At 39.1% G+C, this 20,487-nt stretch overlaps 1 protein-coding gene across 1 annotated transcript; it reads right to left on the reverse strand.

Annotated features, from left to right (window-relative positions):
* Positions 1-3,743: 3,743 nt before the first annotated feature.
* SLC10A2 (solute carrier family 10 member 2) lies at positions 3,744-11,953 on the reverse strand. Its single transcript, XM_059840313.1, has 6 exons — positions 11,532-11,953; positions 8,346-8,464; positions 7,123-7,211; positions 4,849-5,024; positions 4,140-4,297; positions 3,744-3,868 (listed from the first exon to the last, which is right to left on the reverse strand). Exons 1-6 carry the CDS (start codon positions 11,951-11,953, stop codon positions 3,744-3,746), a joined length of 1,089 nt encoding a protein of 362 aa, XP_059696296.1.
* Between the last annotated feature and the right edge of the window lie 8,534 nt (positions 11,954-20,487).

Genomic DNA, 20,487 nt, shown 5'->3' on the forward strand with positions numbered 1-20,487 from the left:
TGTAAAAAGATGTAATAATTTCAGCTTTTGTTTTTTCTCTGAGACTAAAAATTTAGATATTTGATCTAAGTCAGGCCATCTTAATCTACTTTACAGAGATGGACAATTCTGAGACAGTGGGCATGATTAACTCTGTGGTGTTTCAGCTCCTTCTCTTTGCTGACCAGAGAATGCATCTTTGTATCCTGTATGCTGGTGAGGCAGCACCTTGAGTGCTGTGTCCAGTTCTGGGCCCTCAGTTTGGGAAGGATGTTGAGATGCTTGAGTGAGTCCAGAGGAGGCAACAAGGCTGGAGAGGGGCTTGGAACACAAGCCCTGTGAGGAATGTTTGAAGGAGCTGGGGCTGTTTAGCCTGGAGAAGAGGAGGCTCAGAGGTGACCTTATTGCTCTTTACAACTTCCTGAAGGGAGGTGGTAGACAGGTGGGGGTCAGTCTCTTCCACCGGGCAGCAACTGACAGAGCAAGAGGACACAGCCTTAAGCTATGTCAGGGAAGGTATAGGTTGGATATTAGGAAGAAATTTTTCACTGAAAGAATAATAAAGTACTGGAATGTTCTTCTCAGGGAGGTGGTGGAATCACCATCTCTGGATGTGTTTAAAAAAAGACTGGACATGGCACTTGGTGTTGTAGTCTAGTTAAGGTGTTAGGGTATATGTTGGACCTGATGATCTTAGAGGTCACTTCCAATCTCCTGATTCTGTGATTCTCTGATTCTGTGATCTGGATTTATGGTTAAAGATTGGCTTGGCAAAGTGTGATTTTTGCATCTTTGCAGGCCTTATACTACAGACCTTGGGATGAGTGAGGCATTAATTCAACTGTCATTTCAGCTTTTAGGATGTCTGTCCTTAGACATGCTTCATCAGATTTTGACTGCAACAGCTTGAGAACCAGCACTGCAGCAAAGTCATGGACCACCCAGGCACTCTGGACATGAATGATTATCTAAAAGTAAACTTGCAGTGGTAGCCTAGAGCCTGTACAACTTCTTAGGAGTGGAAAATTCCTGATTGCCAGTAAGAGTTAATTAAAGTGGGTATTTATTACCCGTAACAAGGCTGCATGATGCTTTTAAGTTGCACAAGCTGCAATGTTCCATCCACATGTTGTTTCCAGGCAGAGAAGATTGCTAAACAAGCAGTAGTGACTCAGTGATACAGCCTTTCATTGAAAGGATTTTTATACTGTGGAATGTGAGGAGATGACACTGAGCAGGTGAAACAAGGTGATCTCAGCAGTCCAGGGTTTTCCTTTTGACAATATCAGTATTTTGATGATAACTGCAAGGTTATCCGGAGGCCACCAGACCCCTGCAACTGAACAGCCCATATCCCAGCATTTATAGGTCCATATATACCCAAACATCTTTTTGGACACCTCTGGGGAGAGGACACATCTTCCCCAATGGTTTCTTACACTACTGTGATATAGCCCACCCCAGCTCCACAAGTGATCTGATACTGGTGTTGTCCAGACTTCACTTCTACAGCAGGAGATTTACAAGGAAACATTCAAGGTCCGGTAGGATGGTGCTCTGAGTAACCTGATCTAGTTGAAGATGCCCCTGCTCATCGCAGAAAGGTTGGACTACATGACATTTCCAGATCCCTTCCAAGCCAAACCGTTCTATGGCTCTAGGATCATTAAACATATCCATTTGACCCATAACATGAGATGTTTTTGTTACATCTCAAAGCTATAAACTCTGTCTGCATGTTCAGTTTCGGTTTCAATTATTTTCACCTTAAATTACTCCAGTGGGCAAAATTATAAACAGTTTCTCACTTTATTTAGTTAAATGTTTTTACAGTTGTGTTAAATACACACACAGACACACAGACACACAGAGTATAAGCAAGACGAACTATTATTCTTCAACACATTTTCAAGATCTGCTTGAAGTATACACAGAAACATTGAAGTTCAGCAAGCATGGGGGAAGAGTAGCAGCTTTGTGTGTAAGAAAGGCATGATCCTAACTAAGTTCCACTGTCCATTTTTTGATGGATGCAGAAGCGAGACAATAACCATTTTAGTACAGATGTTGCAAATAACAGCTCATCCTTTTCTTGATGAATGTGTTACTTCACAATTTATGATTTCTCCATAACAGTCTTTGCCACATTGTTTTGTTTAGTCTTTGTTCTATAAGACACAGAACACCTTGTTGTGTGCTAACACCCACTCAGTGTTGAACTCCTCCTTGGAAGTTATGATCATTCTGATCTCCCTGCCAAAAGTAAAGCAGCTTCAAGCCTCACAGAACTCAGGAACATTTTGAGACCCTTTCCCTAACACATGGTAGACAACAATAATTAAATCTTTGTTTAGTACTGGGCATGCTTCTGCAGCAGTGGAAAGATGCACGTTGGGAACTTAAATTCCACAATTTCAGTTGTGTTTGTAAAATACCTGCCACATTAACACACTATACCTTGTAAGGTCTACTTGAATATGACAGAAAGGAATATTGTTTCCTTGTGCTGATAGCTGGATCACTCTTGAATTTTTTGGTCAACCTATCTCTCTCTCATTTACCCGAAGTTCTCTGGATATTTTCTTTACATAACAGCTACAGGACCAATGTTACTGAGCGTTTCCTTAAAAAATTGCAGTTGCAAGGAGTTTACTGCACTCTTTCTCTTAGAATTGTACTTATTTTCTGCACAAAATTAGGAGAGATTTCCTCTTGAATTTTCAGAAACAAACAATATATAATGTATGTATATATCCAATTATTTCTATTCGCGGTTGATATAAATAAAATCTTAAAATTGTCAACTCTACCAATGTCTACATGTCATAGACATCTGGCAGGTTCAAATTTATTTAGCTCATAAAATAATAAAAATATTTAACTCTTTCCAAGAACTGCTGTCTCATGTTAAGATTGGTCGAAGAAGTCCTGGATGAATCAGGGACATTTTTTTGTTCCATTTTCAAATGCATTCCTTTCAGTGCAGAAGCTGATAATTTCTTACACTTCCAGAACCTCTTCTTGCTCCTTTGTATGCAGCTGTCACTGCTGTCAAGGCTTAAGGCCTCACCTTTGTCTCTCTGTTCCTGTTTCCAGCACCTAAAAGACCCAGACCTAAGATGTGAGACTGCTACATTCTATTACTTTCTATTACTTTGGGAAAAATAATGGACTCATAAGGTGCCTTGCACTTGCTAAAATTATAGCTTTAGAATAAATTAATGCTTCAAGCAATTAATACAGTGCTTTAATCTGCCCAGACTGACCTAAATGAAGCATTTATTTCATTATTGGCTTGGTCCAATTTCATGCTTGATTCATATTCAGCCTTACCAGATCTTCCATATCAACTCCTGTTCCTGCTCAGACACTTTCACAAGATTTCTTTTTGTTTTGTGTGGGGCTGAGACTAGCAGGTGGATTTGCAGGATCATGGGCTGGCGTTGGGATTGCAGATAGCTGCTTCTTTTTAGCAATAGCCCACCTCTATTCTGCTTTTTGTTAAATAATCCATAATAATAACATGTAAAATAACCCATAATTTAGGAAATTATCCTGAAAACCAGATTCTATGATTGTGGCCAAAACTAAGTTAATAATCAAAATAGATCTTTCTTAAGTTAATAATTTTAAAGTCTCTCCGTACAATGTCAGCAGAACTTCTTCTTTAATATTTCCATGAAAAAACAGCATGTGAAAAAAAAGGTTTTAAATAAACCATATATTCTTTGTTTTCACAGCTGATGGAAAGCAGATGTAATTGTCTATTTCATCTCATCTGATACAAATCCTCCATTTGTTTTAGCACTTGATTTTGGATCCTCTTTTTGTGGTGTTTTCTCAACGTCTGTCTTTGTTTTGACATGGTGTCTTCTGTAAAGACGGTAGCCTGAGGATCAATATATGGACAGTATTAAATAAAATAATGATAAAAATTGCCTGAAAAAGATGTTGTAGTAACATATATCCATGCAACATTTCTTTCCTTATATTGCTAAGACATTTCAACCCCTCCAGAAAGTCTTTTTAAAGCTACAATTTCATTTTGAAATCCATTTGATTATTTTTATCCCTTCTTGTTTTCCCAACATACATGAAAAGTTAAACTGGTGATAATAATGATAATTATATTGCTATAATATAAAATTACTGTACTTTACCTCCTAAAATTATTAGTGCAAACAACAGCTGGAAAATGCTGTAGATGAGTGGGAAAGTAAACATCAGTTCAAGTTGATCAGGAGTGAATGAGAGCTGTACTATAGTGGAACACAGCTGAGTGTTTTGCATGCCTGTTTCCAGAGACACTGTACGACACCTATAGGGAATAATACAGAGACAGTTGGGAAATAACATCCAGTGGGTCCTTATGCTTTTTGCTAATCTGGATAAGCAAAAAATGTAAAGGATAACTAAGAAAATTTTTTCCTTCAGCTGACATAGTCAGCAAAACACTCCACCTATGGGTGGTGCCACCAATTACTGGCAGTTCAGCATCTGTAGAAGACTGTGAACAACCTTGAAGGCACATATGTGACACTGACTGTCTCCCTCTCTTGCAATGATTGTAGACTGCTGCATCTGCATGAGAGGCTTTACTGCAGTTCCAAAACACTTACAAGTCAGGTCTGTTTCACTTGCTTGAAGTGCACACAAAGGGAAAACATATGAAGAGCTGGAGGAAATGCTATAATCAGAATCTGTAAATCAATGTGCGCGAGAAAAGTTTTGTCTGCACACAGTATCACAAAAAGCAGGCTTAATGAACGAGTGACTCTGTAACATAACTAATGTTTAGGGAGCATTCTCAGCATTGATTAATCCCTGAATAAAATCTTTTTATATAGTCGAATAAAGGCTATGCATTACCTGTTCCAAGACAGACCAGCTAGACGAGCCAGAAAGAATCCTAAAGTATATCCAGCTGCTGGAAATATGGTGCCAATGATCCATAATTTTGGTGTGATAACCCAGGAGCCTTTGTAGAGTATTCCCCCAACCACAGCAATGAGCACGATGAGCACTGCTCCCACAATGGAACCTACCTGTGAAGCAAAAGAAGAGGGACTGAGTCAGAATCACAGAATCACAGAATATTGCACAAATGACACCTCAAGGAATTTTAATGGAAACAAGCATGGTGTCAAATATGAGTCACTGAAATGTTGTGTTAAACACAAAACCTAGTGTTTACAGCAATTCAAAGAAGGCAGAGAGATGAGACAGTTGCCATTTTAACAAACAGGAGATGTATGATATATTTCAAGGTGTGATTACAGCTCTAGATCAAGACACAGCTGTAATATGTTTCTATGGCAGATATCTGCAAAACTAGTCTTTTGAAGCCTTGACTATAATTGTACTTAGGGCTGGAGATTAAAAATAATTTCACAGATGTGATATGAGTGAGGAATGGTGCACACATTCGAAAAATTTCCCTGGAGTTGTTTAGAAACTGACAGCCTAGTAGGTAGAATACTGCATTTTCCTTCCCCCCCTTGGTGAATCACTCTGAGGCTTAGTACAGTGTGTACTAATTAGAAGCTGGATTGCTAGTGAGCAAGTGCTAGGAAATTATTTGCCAAGTGCAGGGGTAAATCTTTAATGAGGCTAAAAATTCATGCTTGAAAACGGGTTATGAGCTTGTATAGCCCTTCCTAATAGACCTAAGCAATGCTGTTGATCCTGCTTCTTGTGACTGAATGTACTGAGATCTTTACCACTGCTTGCCTAAAAAGTTATAACTCACTCTCTTTTCAATACCCAAGTGGAACGTCTGTCATTATAGGCTGTGTTGCCAGGGATCTCAGAGACACAATCTAAGCGTACCAGGATCTATTTCTCAGCTAAAACATGTATTGCCATCGAAGTGGTTTCATCAGTCTTTGGCTGAAGCATTTTTAAGAGCACTGAGTGAACAAGTGCTTTTGTTTGGCTGAGCTATTTACCACATGCACTTCGGAAGAAGAAACAAGGTCTGGCCATGACAAGCTCTTCTTTCACCTGGCACACTGTCTTTGTTCTCTTGTGTGAATTTCTCACTATATAGGCCTTAATCTGACAGCTATAGCTCAATCTTCACTTGATGCTTCATTGTGCTACACAAAGCGAACTCTCAAGGCTGTGGGTTGCTCACCCACTCAGTAAGAAGGAATGAAATGGGGCTTTGCTGAGAGTTCAAGTAGAGTTTCTTTACATGTGGGTACAAGTCCATGCTTTCCCCTCAGCTTATTAAATAGAAATAGTAGGATGATTTAAAAATGTAATGTGGTAAGCTAGCAGTTTTATGAAAATGCATTGACTTAAAAAGACCTAACTTGTGCTCTATGCTGTCTGAGCCAATAGCAAAGAAGTGATACTGAATATAGGTAGAAAAACAAGGGACTGGACTAGTTTTCTTTAGGAAAATTTAGATAATATATTTGTTTACTGAGAATGGTTAGCAAAGGCCAAGAATTCTCAGCACATCTGAAAATCTCTTTAAACCTAAAACAAACGTACAGAATGATTGATTTGCTGTCACCCTGGATGTGGCAGAATTAATATTATTATTACTTTGATGAGAACAGTTTTTTTCCAAAATCCCCATATTCTTGATGCATCTGAAACCATTTTGCAAAGGTAGCTGTACTTTGTGAGTAGTTTTTTAAGGTTTATATAAGAGTTGGAATATTTTATGTTTATTATTTTTTAATAAAAATTGGCTTAATTGTCTTCACACTCAAAAATTGACTCATAAAAATCAGGAAACTCCCTTAAAAGTAGAAAGGCATTTTGATCCAGAATGATTTTATTTTTTATTGTTTTGCAGAGAAAAACTGCTTTCCATGGACCTGAATGATTTTCCTTCCAATTTCAGTTTACATTATTTACTGAACTCAATTACTAACATAGTTGCAGCCAAAGACAAAAGTAGGTTCTTTAGATTATGATGGTTTCTAATAATGCATGCAACTCATGCATGTTTGTGCAGGGGAAAAGCAATACATTTCCACAGCACCTCATTTGTTTTCTGCTGAAAACTTTCCTGGTCTTATGAAGTCAGATACTAATACTATGAATAGCAATGTACTGCTTCAGTGGTCCCACAGGGATTCCGTAATTTGTCCGTAATTGCTTATACTTCAGCCTTGTATATCCTACCTTAAGTATGATTTTTGCTTTACTAGGCCATTTGTGGTTGACAAATATTCCCACCGAAACAGGAATTACAAGAGCTACCAGAGAAAGTCCTGTAAAAAAAGAAAAGAGAAGTCAAGACCCTGTATGGTGCAAGAGCTCACCACAGGACAGACACCACAACGAGAGACTGTGGGCCTGGATCAGCCTTTCAGGGGAGGTTTCTGGTGTGCACACCCTGGAGCACACATGCACACTCTACCCACACCTGCCTACTTGCTTTTCTATAGACTCTATTATCTTTGGCAGCCTGTTGAAGTAATTGCCATTCTGCTGAGCTACATGCTCATTCACCTGCAGCAGAAAGGCAGACAGAAATCTGAGTGGGCTAATCATCACTATCCTGTGATGTGAGTAGCTATATTAAATGTTCATTTTGTCTGCAGGTGTTTCGCTACTGTACCGTATCAGCAACCAGTTTAGAGATTCTTTTGTTTTGGCCTTTTGCCCCCAGTATTTATTTTGAAAGCACAAGCGACGTATTGGATTTTTGTTTTTCCCCAAGGACAATGGGAAGTGAAGTTGAAGAATGTGAAAGTGATTCTGCTGGCTTTTAAGATTAGCACAACATGGAGCTGCACTTGATAAGCACTAGGGCCACAGCTCTGCAAAGCACTGGAGCATGTATTTCTAAATACTTTAACTATTTTCTCTTTGTAGCTGAATGAGATTTTAGACAGGAAGTCAAATGAAGCCACTCCTGGCAGTGTAGATTGCAGCTTTTCAAAGAGACTCAGCAGCTTTAATCACTTGCTTAATTATCCACGTGTGCTCAACTATTTTGCCAGATTATGGCCTCAGCATTTAGCACTTTGCAGGATTGTGTCTTAAAGCTGTTATAAACACTTTCACCCAGAAGAAGCAGCTATTCCTGTATGAATTATTCTATATTCTTATGCCACTACCACGTAGGTCTCAAAGCCGTTTGGAAAGAAAAACATGCACAATCTTGTCATCATTATCTGTAAAATATTTATAACAGCTTCAAGTCTTTCTTTGGCAGAGTTGTGGGTGATGTGAAGTGTTTTTTGATGCCTAATGCCCATGGAGGTTATTAAAAAGTAGAAAGAGGAATATTTTTAAAAAATCTGAGGTGATTTCTTCCTGACTTTAGGATGATGGTATAGAGGTGGTTGTCCCTGGATGGAGGATAGACAGAAGGGAAAGTGCTGTTTCACTGGACTCACCAATGCTGTTATAGGGGAGTACAATTGCATCAGCATCAGTCCACATTTTGGTGTAAATAAAGAGACAAAGTGGCATCATTCCCATTGCAAGCAGCGTGGAGCAAGTTGTCATGCTGATGCTGCAAAGAAATTGGTTACAGTGACAGTTCATCTCATGCTAGCCCATAGTCTTTCTCATTTTCTTATTATCATTTCACACCTTGTGCAAGAAATGTTGCTGGCCACAGACAATTTATCAGGTTAGAGAAAACCTAAATGGAAGGAATGGTTTCTGCTGAAAAGAAAAGAACATGAAAAGTCAAGGTGTTCTGCAGCCACAGAACCATAACTTTTGGTACAAAGGAGACAGTCAGACAGGTGGCCAGCAGAAAGGTCTGTTGGCAAAACTGTCTCCATGCTGCCTGTCTGGCTGGTTTCAGAGAGGACAGCAAGCAGGGAACAGGGGCAGAGATGGACATCAAATGGAGCTTTCCATTATACTAGCAGTTCTAGAGTGTTAAAATTTCACTCTCAAGTCAATAGCATAGAAATCCATTTCATTGTCTATGATATGTGATATAATAAAATCCCCTTTTCTGGCTTGTTTTTTCTAGGCCAAAAAGTAGGTGCCAAGGATTGCTCAGTGAGGCTTAGCATAAGGATTGTTGCTGCATTTTGCTAAGATATTTCTGTTTTCTGTTGTACAAAAAGATGCATTCTGCTACAGGAGTGAAGAAATAGGAAAAGGCAAGACACCTAAAATAAGGAGGAAACTCCTTATTTTAAGGAGTCGGAATTGGAATAGAGTGGATAAAATTATGCATGCATATCTCATTTTTTTCTGGTATAAAAATAGTGAGAGAGGGTTCTAGTTAAGAGATTTTGGAAGCTTTCTTCTGAGCCTCACTTCAGATTTGTCTTTATTGTTGCTTGTTCTCAGAAAAGGGACTACTGATTCTGTCCCACAAGCTGAGCAGATCCAGAGAAATCTAGAAAAAGTAATTCACAGCCCACAGGAATATCTGCATTCGTTTTGGTTCCAATCACTCTCTGCTTTAGAGTCATTGAACAGGATTTTGCAGGAGCCTCTGGCAAAAGAGTTCCTATAGAAGTCTCCTACAGAGAAAAAGAGTTACAGGCTACAATTAAGGTCTGATGAAGTCCCAAATGGAAAAAAACCCCCTTATGTTTCCTACATCTGTATTTCCTGTATCTTTATACTGTCCCTGAATGTACCTCCTTCTCCAAAGTCTGGCCATCCTCTAACCCCAGTCTCTGTTTCCACAGAAGCAGTTGCTTTTGTGAAATATCAAAAGATATTTCTCTATGGGGCAGCGTTAGAGGATATCAGCTGGGCTTGATTTAATAATAAAGATTGAAACATCACACTTCACCTGACTATGATTTTAATGCTAATTATAAAACTATTTCCTTTTCTAACTTGTGGTCTGTTTGCACAGAGATGTTTTGAAGCAGAAGTATAGACAGTGACCATGGGTTATAATGTATAATCCTAAAATATTACAGTTAAAACCAAAACATTGTCTGATATGATGGGCAGGTTTCTATAATACTGTGGTGGCTCCAGAAGCCATCCACACAACTTCTAATGTTATTCTTCTATTGAGAAGCTGCTTGCCTTGACAATCTGCTGTACTCATGTATCCTGTGGTCCCTGCATCTTTGTTGCAAGGGTACTGACCAAAAGTCTTTGACCTAAGGTAGAGGTCTTTACCTGAAGAATAACCTTTTAAAGGCATTTTCTATTAACTTCACCCTTTGTCAGCATCATGGAATAGAAATCCTCTTCATGTTTATAGTATTATAAATTCAGATTTTTACCATTGATTTCATTGGAGCAATTCTGAACATACACAGCTGACCAAGCATAGTTCAGCTCAGTTTATCCTTTTAGGGAGAGATTGGAACAAAATTTCAGCCTTGTACTCAATATCTTCTCATCTGTGATTTCTTAGACCTGTATTAATTCAAATTAATATTCTTACAGTTCTTAATATCATAGATTTTTCCTCTAAAATGAGGAAGTCAAGGATTAGCAGAGCTAACCTTGTTTATAAATTGAAAGCTATTTTTTTTACATTAATACCCGTATGTGACAGAAAATTTCAATATTCTTGAAGGATGGAAAAAAATGTTGTACTACAGCTACAAATATTAACATTCTTAGACTATTTACTCTAGCTCCACATCTTTCTTACTTCTACTATTTTTTCCATTTCTAATTAACACTGGCACATGATAAATTGGATGAATGCTCCAATTTATTTTACTCTGCAGGAAAGAGAGAAATGATCCTCTTTATTTTAGACCAAAGTAATCAGGACACAAAAATAAAAAGGGAACTTGTTTTTAGAGGCTCTTAAGAGTTGATGAATCCCTCATGGAATTTGCATCAAGAGTAGGATTCACTTCTCCTGTGAGTTTGATGTCCTAGGCCATGTCAGGTGCCTTACACATCTGAGTTCATAGCACTTTGTCATTGAGACCATCACACTGCCACAAAGGAGGGCTTTCATTGCTCCTAATATGCAGGGCTGCCTCAAGTAGTGGTTTCTAGCCTTTAAAATATTCCCTCAGTTTGAAGACTTTGCATAAGGTTCCAGGAGCAGAAAGAATTATCACAAGTATTCATTAAAACTACTATTCATTGAGAAAATAAATACCTGTCTTTTTATTGTATAGAGCACAAAAAATAAGGGAAAATATTTTTCCACAGGAGCTCTTTTCCAAGAAACATTACTTCAAGAAAAGTTGCATAGCCACTGTTTTGTACAGAGGATTCTGGTACCAAAATCCTATATTATTTTAAAATATTTTCTCTACTCAAGATCTTGAGATAAAGAAAAGTAATTTTAACTTGGGCAAAGTTTTCATAATATATATTATTTTAACTGTCTTCATAGATGATATTTGCTCCAGGATCTGAAGTTTAACCATAAAGCTATTTTCTAACATACACAATTCTATTGTGATATCTTCCTCATGAATTCCCAATGAACCAAGGATATTTGCTATTCTGCTTATATTTACTGCAATTACAATAACTAACCCTCTTTACAAGGAGGAACCACCACGCATGTGCCAGGAAGCTAAGAAAAACCTCAGACAGATCAGACAGTCCATTTCAATGTAAAATTCAACAATGCAAAGAGCCACATGAAGTACTCAGAGAACGGCTGCTCTTACCTTAGGTCCATGTCTCCATCCACCCAGTAGGCGATGACATTCGAGGCTGTGCCTCCTGGACAGCATCCCATGATCATCACCACGACAGCTTGAATAGGAAGGATGTTAAAGGCCAAAGAGAGCAAGAAGGCTGTGAGAGGCATAATTCCAAACTGGCAAAGGAAACCCACAAATATACCCCAGGGTCTTTTTATGTGGTTCAAGAAATTCTTAATTTCCACATTGCAGCCCATGGAGAACATCACCAAAGCCAGCATGATTGTAAGAACAGTACTTAAAACTACACTCAAAGTATGATTAAAATCATCTTCTGGCAATACACAAGAGGTGCCATCACAAATAGTAGCATTTGCTGGACAAGTTGTGGAGTTTTCTGCCAAAGAACCAGCATTAAATTGCTGGGAAAGAAAGCTTGTCTGCATTTTGAAATACAGAACTGCTCACTATATCCGCAGTAAACTTTCAAGCCTACTGTTGTTTGTCAGTGACTTCTTTTAAATGATCCAGGAAGCAATAAAGTGCAATAAATGCCAGAAAACTCTTACTACTCTTGAAGGGTTTGGCTCAGTGCTGATTCATATAGTTATAAAAGTTGCACTTGTTTGGTACAGTGACCATTAATCATTTATTCATATGGTAATGAGGGATCCCACCTCAAGAGAATAGCTATGTTAATATTTAAGGGTGTAAAGGAGGCTTGTGGTGCTGCTAAGCCCATGAGATGAGAAGCACAGGAGCAAGAGAAAGTTTAGACTTCATTCTTTGAGTTTCCTGCTGAGCGACCTGCTCATGCATGCAATGTTGCTGACAGTACAGGGGTCTGTGTGGTGAGTGACTGAGACACAAGAAACCATGAGCAGAAATCCTGAGGTATGATTTGAATCTGCAACCCTTGCTAAAGGATGCAACATTCAGCACAACACACAGGCTCATTTGAATGACATGGAATCTTTGTTTCTGGCAGCATGGAGATTCAGCATCCTCCTGACACTTTCTGCCAGATGCAGTCACACTTTGATCCAGCTTGGAATGGAAGTGGTGGACAGTGAGAGGAGGAGAGTGGGGTGGCAGGGGCGGAGGAGGAAGGAGATGTATTCTCTGAGTGAAGTGTGGGGAGCAGAGAGCAGGGCAGTGAGGCTGGCTCACTGTGGAGCCATGGCACCCAGCAAGCTGACCAGGTCCCCTTCCCTGCCACGACACGCTCAGCGTTCACACCAGGGATGACAGTGCAGGTCAGTCACCTTTTCCTACCAGGTGCAGCACAAAGGTTAGGAGACAAGTTTCTTGTGCCCGGCTGTGGTATGGCTCGTTGTGCTCTGTCATCCCCATGGCTCAAAAGCAGTCTCAAATTTTGAAAAGCTTTTAAAGATTTACCCCTCAGGCTTCCATGGAAATCTGGAAATTTGGAAGGTTTACAGAGGAGGAATCTTAATGATTCTTCTTTACCTGTGTCTAAGCTCTGTGGCAGAAGTATCTTCAAGTGTAGATCTTAGATTAAAATGGAGTTTAGCATGTAAAGTGCAACTGATGCCCCCCAATAATCTTTATTTTTCAACACAGAAATATTTTTTACTAGGGTAACGTGCTAAGCCATAAGTATCTTCAGCAAGCAAGACTCTCATTGGAAGTCTCAGCACTTTGTGCCTAACATCAATGTATGAAATTATAGGAATGACAGGAGTTGCTTTTTTTTTTAAACTTTAAACCTTGAATAGTGTAGGGGAAGCTGACTGCCTTAGAAAGGATTTCCCAGCATGCTCAGATGGCACCTGCTTCTTTACAAAGGGGTCAGCTAAATGGCTGTATCTCCTAAGTCACTGCTGGGTGCCTGATGGGATAATGCCAGAGTAGCTTTATCCTCCCAGGCAGCTGGCAACTCCTACCCTGCGATTAGTGCCACATCTGTGTGACTAGGATATGTCTGAGAGAACAACAAGTAAGGTAATAAGGAGCAGATGAAAGGAAAAGAAAGCCACAAGATCTCAGTTTGGCAGAAAAACTTTTTCTCCTTTTTATGCTTGCTTTCAAATGGAATGTTTTAGGAGATTTTACTTTTCAATACAAATCTTTTAAAGGGCTAATAAGGTTTTTAAAGCCATATTAATAATGCTGTATGAATATTTTCTATAAAAAACCTCTATCAGAGTCTTGATTTGCACTTGAACTTGTTTCTTGTTGAAACTAAAATTTTTTTACAAGCATCTTGAAATCTCCAGCAAACCTTGGGGCTGGGGGCAACTTTCCTAGTCCTGTAAATGTCTGGTATGCTGTGGAAACCCAGAGTGAGTAGTTTGGGAGAGGACGTGAGGCTTAGAGTGGCTGTTTCTCAGCAGAGCCTCATGCAGGAGCTTGCTTTTACCTTCTCTGTCTCCTTGCCCATCCTTTGACTGGGTGCTTCAGGGGTGCTTGATGCTGCATCCCCAGAGCCAGCAGAGATGAAATGTCCCTGGTTTGGGTCTCCAGACTCTGATAAGGGACTAGCCAGTGCAGCTGTCATTTTGGAGTTTGATTTCAGGGGTGTAGGGGAGACATTCATGCTCAGGTTTTGTGTTTAGCTAAGGACAAACAGCACATCAGCTACTCACCTATGTGGCCATGTGGAGCAGCAAGTTGTGTAAAATTAACTTGTATTTAACTGCTAGCTTTGCCTTTGTTTTTTCCCCTCTATTTTAAAAGGGATGATTGTGAGCCATTATTTCAGCAGCTAGCTGTATAAAACCTTAGATCACAAAAATGCTGTCTGGAAACAGAAGAGAGCCCTTCTGAATTCAACTTATTATTAGGCTGACATTGCCACAATATAAAACAGATGGGAATTTCTGTATCAAGCAGTCCTCCTGTGTTAGGGAAGTAAAACCTTATCCAAGACATTGAAATATTTACAGGCACAGTTAAAAAAACTTGGCATGTTGCAGGAGGTATGGTATTATTGAGGAGGCAGGTGGGTCTCTCAGGAGTGCTGGGTTTCAAACATTCCTCTAAGTCTGTTTTGCTTTTTAAAATGTGCTTCTGGGATTTAATCCATTTGCCTGGATTAAATGCAGGCTAGTGGGAGACATCCTCAAGGAAAGCAGCAATTCAGAGATGGTTTTCAGAGATACTTAGCTGTATGCCTCCTGTTTTTCACTGCCTGTTTTCCACTCAAGTTATGCTGCTTAACTGGTAAGATGGACTATGTACTGCTCTGTGAACCTGGCTGGCATCTTTTGCCTGGACATGTTGCACGTGTTAGTCAGGGTGATTTTAAGCATTTGCCATTGACATTCACAGAAGGCAGGAGCAGTGCATTGAACTTGGTGGCATTTTGGTGATGATTAACATTCCCAGACTGATTCTTGACACTGTCAGCGTACATCAAAAATGAGAAAAATCAATGCTCAAATGGAGAAATACCAAACTAAATGTATATTTGCATCAGAAGTAGCAACAGTTAGATTTGTCTTCTTGAATTTTTGCAGCGATGAGGTTACCAGCTTATTCAAGTGAGCTTAGTGTCACTTCAGCAAACAAATCCAGGTAGGAAGAACTTGTAAGGATCTGTTCCTGTGCTGACAATTAGGTAATTGATTTATCCATTAACTCAGGCAGTTATAAAACAAAACAGCAGTAAGTGCACACAGAACCCTGCATTGGGAGAGGCTATTTAAGTATTTGTCTTTTATGGCTGTCTGGTGCTTATTTCTGAGATGCTTCTCTTAATGAGACTTATGAATCTTCCCTGTCTGCTTAATTCAGACTCTGAGATGCTTCTTAGTATATTTATGTCTTGGTTAGAAGAATCTTTTCTTTCAGATAATTGATTATCTAAAGTCAATTATATGCTTTCTACTACTATCTTTAAAAGAGAGACAGCAGCTCTATCTAGTATTGCTGACTTTGTTTATAACTTCAAACTTTAGTATATAGTTCCAGCTATAGATGGAAGTTTTTTTTCGTTTGTTAAAAGTTTACTGTACTGGAAGCTTATAGAAGGCGTTAAGAAAAGAAAATCTCCATGAAATAGCAGGAGAGAAAGTGATGACATCAAAATACATCTAGCTCGGGATAGCTTCCTATCAAAGTCTGCTGCAAAGCTAACTTACAGAATCTTTACATTTACATTTTTACATTTCATGACTGGTGCAGACATCTAGACTCTACCTGAGCTGAGTTTCAAAAGAAACATTGGGGGCACAGGTATTGAAGGCAGCTGGGAAAAAAACCCTGTTGTGTTACATACTTGGATTCCAGGTAAGTTTATCTGGCTGGTGTACTGATTCTGAGAGAAGCACCTTATGCTGGATTCCTGCACAGAATAAGTGAGTGATTGGCTGGAGGGATAAGGTTCTGCTATGATTTTTCAGAATTCTAATTATTGTACAAGGAGAAATCTATAGTGCTTTTGCATTTTCTGACCCAGTTCAGACTTCCCAGTCCAAATAATGCTTTGGTGTGCCCCTCTTAAGTAGCCAAATGTGAGAGTTTTCAGCAGAACATAACAAAAGTTCTTAGTTACCACACAAATGCACGGAAGAGAATGCAAAGGCCTTAGACTTGGCTCTTTTCTGATAGATGTATGAGGGGAAATCTGCATTTCAGATGTTCAGTAAGGATTGTCTGCTGTGAGACAAACAGCAACAGACTGCCAAAAGCATAAGGTGGCCCTCTGACTGCCAAACTGTAAGAGAGACTTCTGACATTGATTAAAAAAGCTGAAAGTTAGATAATTTCATAGTGAATCAAAGAAATGAGTCATGCTACTAGGTATAAAAGTGTAAGTTCTTGAATGATTCTATTGGATTGGAATCCCTTAATAAAAGCATGTTTTCATGTTCCTCACCAAGGACTGGCTTTGGTCTTTGAGAGTTAACACACCACAGAAATATTTCAGTACCCATCCTTTGAAAGTTTTAATTTTAATTAATGGTATGGCTTAATTGGGATAAATGGCCAAAAAAATATAGATGCATAAATTCTAGATCAAAGGTTTGATTGATTTTAATTCTACAAGGTTAAAGAAAAATAAAATTATTATTGGAATTTTATTTTCCTGGAACCAAAATTGGATCTGTTAATTTTCATCAGAAGGGGAAACAACTTATACTCTTTCTTCTTTCCTGTTGTGTTAGTTTATTACTTTTAACTCCTGACAACTAGTAGGAAACCAGTGTTTTTGACTGCAGCTCCAATGGCCTTTCCCACCACTTTCAAACTCTAGAACCTGGCTGCACCTTTTAAAATTTTCATTTGGATAATTGATAAATTAATTTGATATTTTTTCTTTTACTGAAATAATAATTATAAAATCACCTAATGGTTCTCTCTGTTGTTTTGAGAGATAAAGGTAGAACAGAGAAAGCAGAGAATTACAGTAGAATACAGCTAACAATAAGTGAACAATGCTCATGAATTAATTCACCTGTTAGTGGATGGGACATGGCACATGGTAAATGGGAACAGTTTGGGGATTTATTTCAACATTGCTCTAGTGCTCCAGATCAAAACTACATAGGGGATGCAGCCTTAGGTTATCCATGTCATCTGCACTGGGCTGGTTGGTGGGCCATGGGCCCTGCAGGAAACACAGCTGTGGAAGTTGTGTCTCCTACAGGGACATGGCTGGGGGGATATCCTAGGGGCATTAAAAATACCATTAGAAACCTACATTTGAACAGCTGAGTGCCAGGCTGGATAGCTGTGCTGAAGAAGGTGAATTGTGCCTGATGTTCCTGATGTTTTCTGGTGAGTAAAAGGTAAGGCTCATGTGAACAGGACTGAATCAGGCAGCTATGCTGGGAATGTTGGGGGCCAGGTTTTATGAAGCACATCCTTTAATGAACACAAACCAAGGAATTTGAAGAGAAGCAGTGTTACTGAGTTCCTGCTTTTAGTTTGCCTAGGAATTTGAAAAGGAACAGAAAGCCAAATGGCTGAAATTATTTCAGGTAAGTGCTGAGCAGCACTTCTGGGAATGAGAAAAAGATGGAAAGGAGAGGAAATGCAATATAAAGTTGTGCAGGTTTTTTGGGTTTTAGTTTAGATATTTAAATTTTGGGTTTGGTTTTGTTTCTTTGATTTGCTCTTTTTCTTCCCATTATTTAACAGCTGTTTTGCTTTGAATTCAGGCTTTCTTAATGAACACAAACAGATTCATTAATTGACAAGGTTATGCCCCCTTCTCAAAACTGGGCTGATGTCTGTGAACACGACGCAGGCAGTTCCTTAGCATTTCTTTTTCTTACACACAGCAGAGATTTGAACTAAGAACTTCCACAGGCCATATTGGAAGCTGCTGGACTCAGATTGTCTTCAGGTGACCACCATCAGAGGTCTGAGCTGGGACCCATATATATCATCTCTTTTTTTGGGACCCTAATTATGAGGTACTATTTTCACATTCAGCAGATTCATAGAAAGTTTTGAGTCATGTAGAAATACAATTTTCTCTTTAATGTAAAAGAATAATCTCTTCATTAAAACTCTCTGGGGTCCACCTGAAGTAAAAGCCAGAAAGATTTAACTTATGCTGACTCTAGAGCTTTCTGATTGCATATGTTCAGGTGTGGTGAGGTGTGAGGGAGGGGAATCAGATAATGGCAGCTGTTACAGGTTTAAGATTCCACTTCTGCTAGATGCCGTGCAGGGCCACAGTGAGCACTGCTTCCCACCACTTCTGGGTTTTTTTCTTTTTATGGTGACATTTCTCATCTTCCTTCAACATGTGGAATATGCCAGCATTAAAGGCACTTCAGAAATGAAGAAAAATAAAAAAGGAAAAGAATGCCTATTACATATATAAATGATATACAATGAGACACTAGTTCTGAAAAGCCAGTCATAAACAATTGTCCTCTTCTCAGGGAAGAAATGTTATCTGCATGTCCATCTTCCTGACAGAATTTTAATTTGTTTAGGACATCCATCTTTTTTACAGTGGGTAGTACTTATCAGGATTGCATGAGGTTTCTAGGACTTAAATTTTCAGCTTTGATAAGACCAATTTCAGCATCTTGTTTGGCTGTTTGCTTTCAGTATACCTTTTATCACTAGGAGACCCCATTTTAGAGTTACCTGAGATTTAACTTGATGTATGTATCAGGTGAATCATGATGATAAAGTCTTCAAGAGTGCTGTATAGGTGCAACTTTATCTGGGTGCTCCTGGGTTCTTAGGACTTGAGAAATTTGGGCCACCTGCCTGCATAGCAGAAGCTTTAGAGATGCAGTTTTGAAAATTCAGACAAATGGCTCTCTGACTGTAGGAGTTGAAAGTACTGAGGATGAAAGTGCCCTGCTTCTGGTGTTTTGTAGTGCTGAGGATGACTGGACAGGTCCAACCTCTGTGTGAGAGTCTGTGTCATAGAATTGTTCATAGAAAAGTTAAGTTTGGAAAAGACCTCTAAGAAAATCAAGTCCAGCTGTGCCATGGGCTTGTGCAAATGAGCGTGTAATTCTTAACTGATGCTTGGAGCTATACAAATAGAATAGATGGTAGTATTGAAGTTTCATTATTTAATAGAATCTGAGTAACATTTTGGGTTTTCAGCATGCCCTTTGACTTAACAACTTACAGCTGACAACACTGAACCTGTGGCCTTTGGGAGCTAGGAGAATCCAGTCTTAGATGTTTGGTGTCCTCATGCAACATCCTTTAAAATAGGTGATCTCACAAAAGCAATGCAGCAGAGTGGGAGCTGTGCACAGCAATTGGTCAAAAATGCCAGAGGATAGCTCTGTGACCTGCAGCAGGTCCCCATTTGCACTGCCTCTTGAAATACTAGAACTACAAGAGGATCTGGAGCCCAAGCTCCTTTTTCCCTGAGCCCTGTTTGCTCATGACCTCTCTCTATCCTAGTCAATACTTGATTATGTCACAGTGGACTGGCTGAGGGAGTGCTGGCCTGGAGCAGCCTGCTGGCTGTGCTCAGAGAATTTTGCAGATGGCTCGCCTGGGACCTGGTTGATGCACGCTCAGGTCCCTCTGGGCAGAAACAGCAAATTTAAATCTGTTACCCCTTCAGCTCACATCAGTTTTTTAACCAGTGGGTGAAAAAAAAAAAGCAAAGATGCCAGACACGCTTTCTGCATGCTCCTGCACCTTGGCTGTGCTTTCTGCCTGTTGGTAATGTCAGGATCTGGGGCACAGTCAGGCATAAATGACAGCTCAGAGAAAGCCTGAGGATCTCACCTGGTGTCAGGCTCCTGCAGCAGCAACCTGTTAGTACAGGACCCACAGCTCTTCTTGAAGCTTGCTAGTGTAGATATCTGCTCTGAAAATGCTTCTCAGAATTATTTCCATCAGTTCTGTTCTGGAATTATTTCCATGAAAATATAGTCTGCGTCTGGCTGCTTTCATTTCGGATACAGCTGAATGTCTCCTGTTTGGAATATAATAAATCAAAAAGGTGTATTGATTTCATCCTTACAAGAAAAGTTATTTATATATGAATATGTAAAAAAAAACAAACCCATATAAACTACTACATAGATACATCTGTATATAAGGTATATAAAACAAAAAAAAAAAATTAAATATAGGTGTGGAGGTGGTTCGGCATCTCTGGTGAGAGAGCACCTGCGCTTTCTGAGAATTGACATGTAAATGAAGTGACTCCTCTAAAAAATTTCCTAGCCTCCTTCATGAAATGACAACATACTTAAGCAATTACTTTTTCTCCTGCTGCTGAAATAAGTTTAGGCAGTATTAGATTTTTTTACATCAAGGTCTTCAGTAGATTTTTCAGTAATATCTATTTCCTCTTCATGAGGATTCTGTGATCAGTCAAAAACCTGGCGACCTACTGTCAAGTAGCATTAACTAGGGAAAAAAACTCATGTCATTTTTAATATATTATCAGAAATAAAGATGAAATCTATAAACTTTGTTTCAGTGTTCTTAGTGATTCTTGAGTGTGACTCAGTTTGCAAATTTAAATGCATGATTATTTACATGCATACTATTCCGGTTCAAAATGTTT

The sequence above is a fragment of the Haemorhous mexicanus genome, chromosome 2 (assembly GCF_027477595.1).
Source record: "Haemorhous mexicanus isolate bHaeMex1 chromosome 2, bHaeMex1.pri, whole genome shotgun sequence".
NCBI lineage: Eukaryota > Metazoa > Chordata > Aves > Passeriformes > Fringillidae > Haemorhous > Haemorhous mexicanus.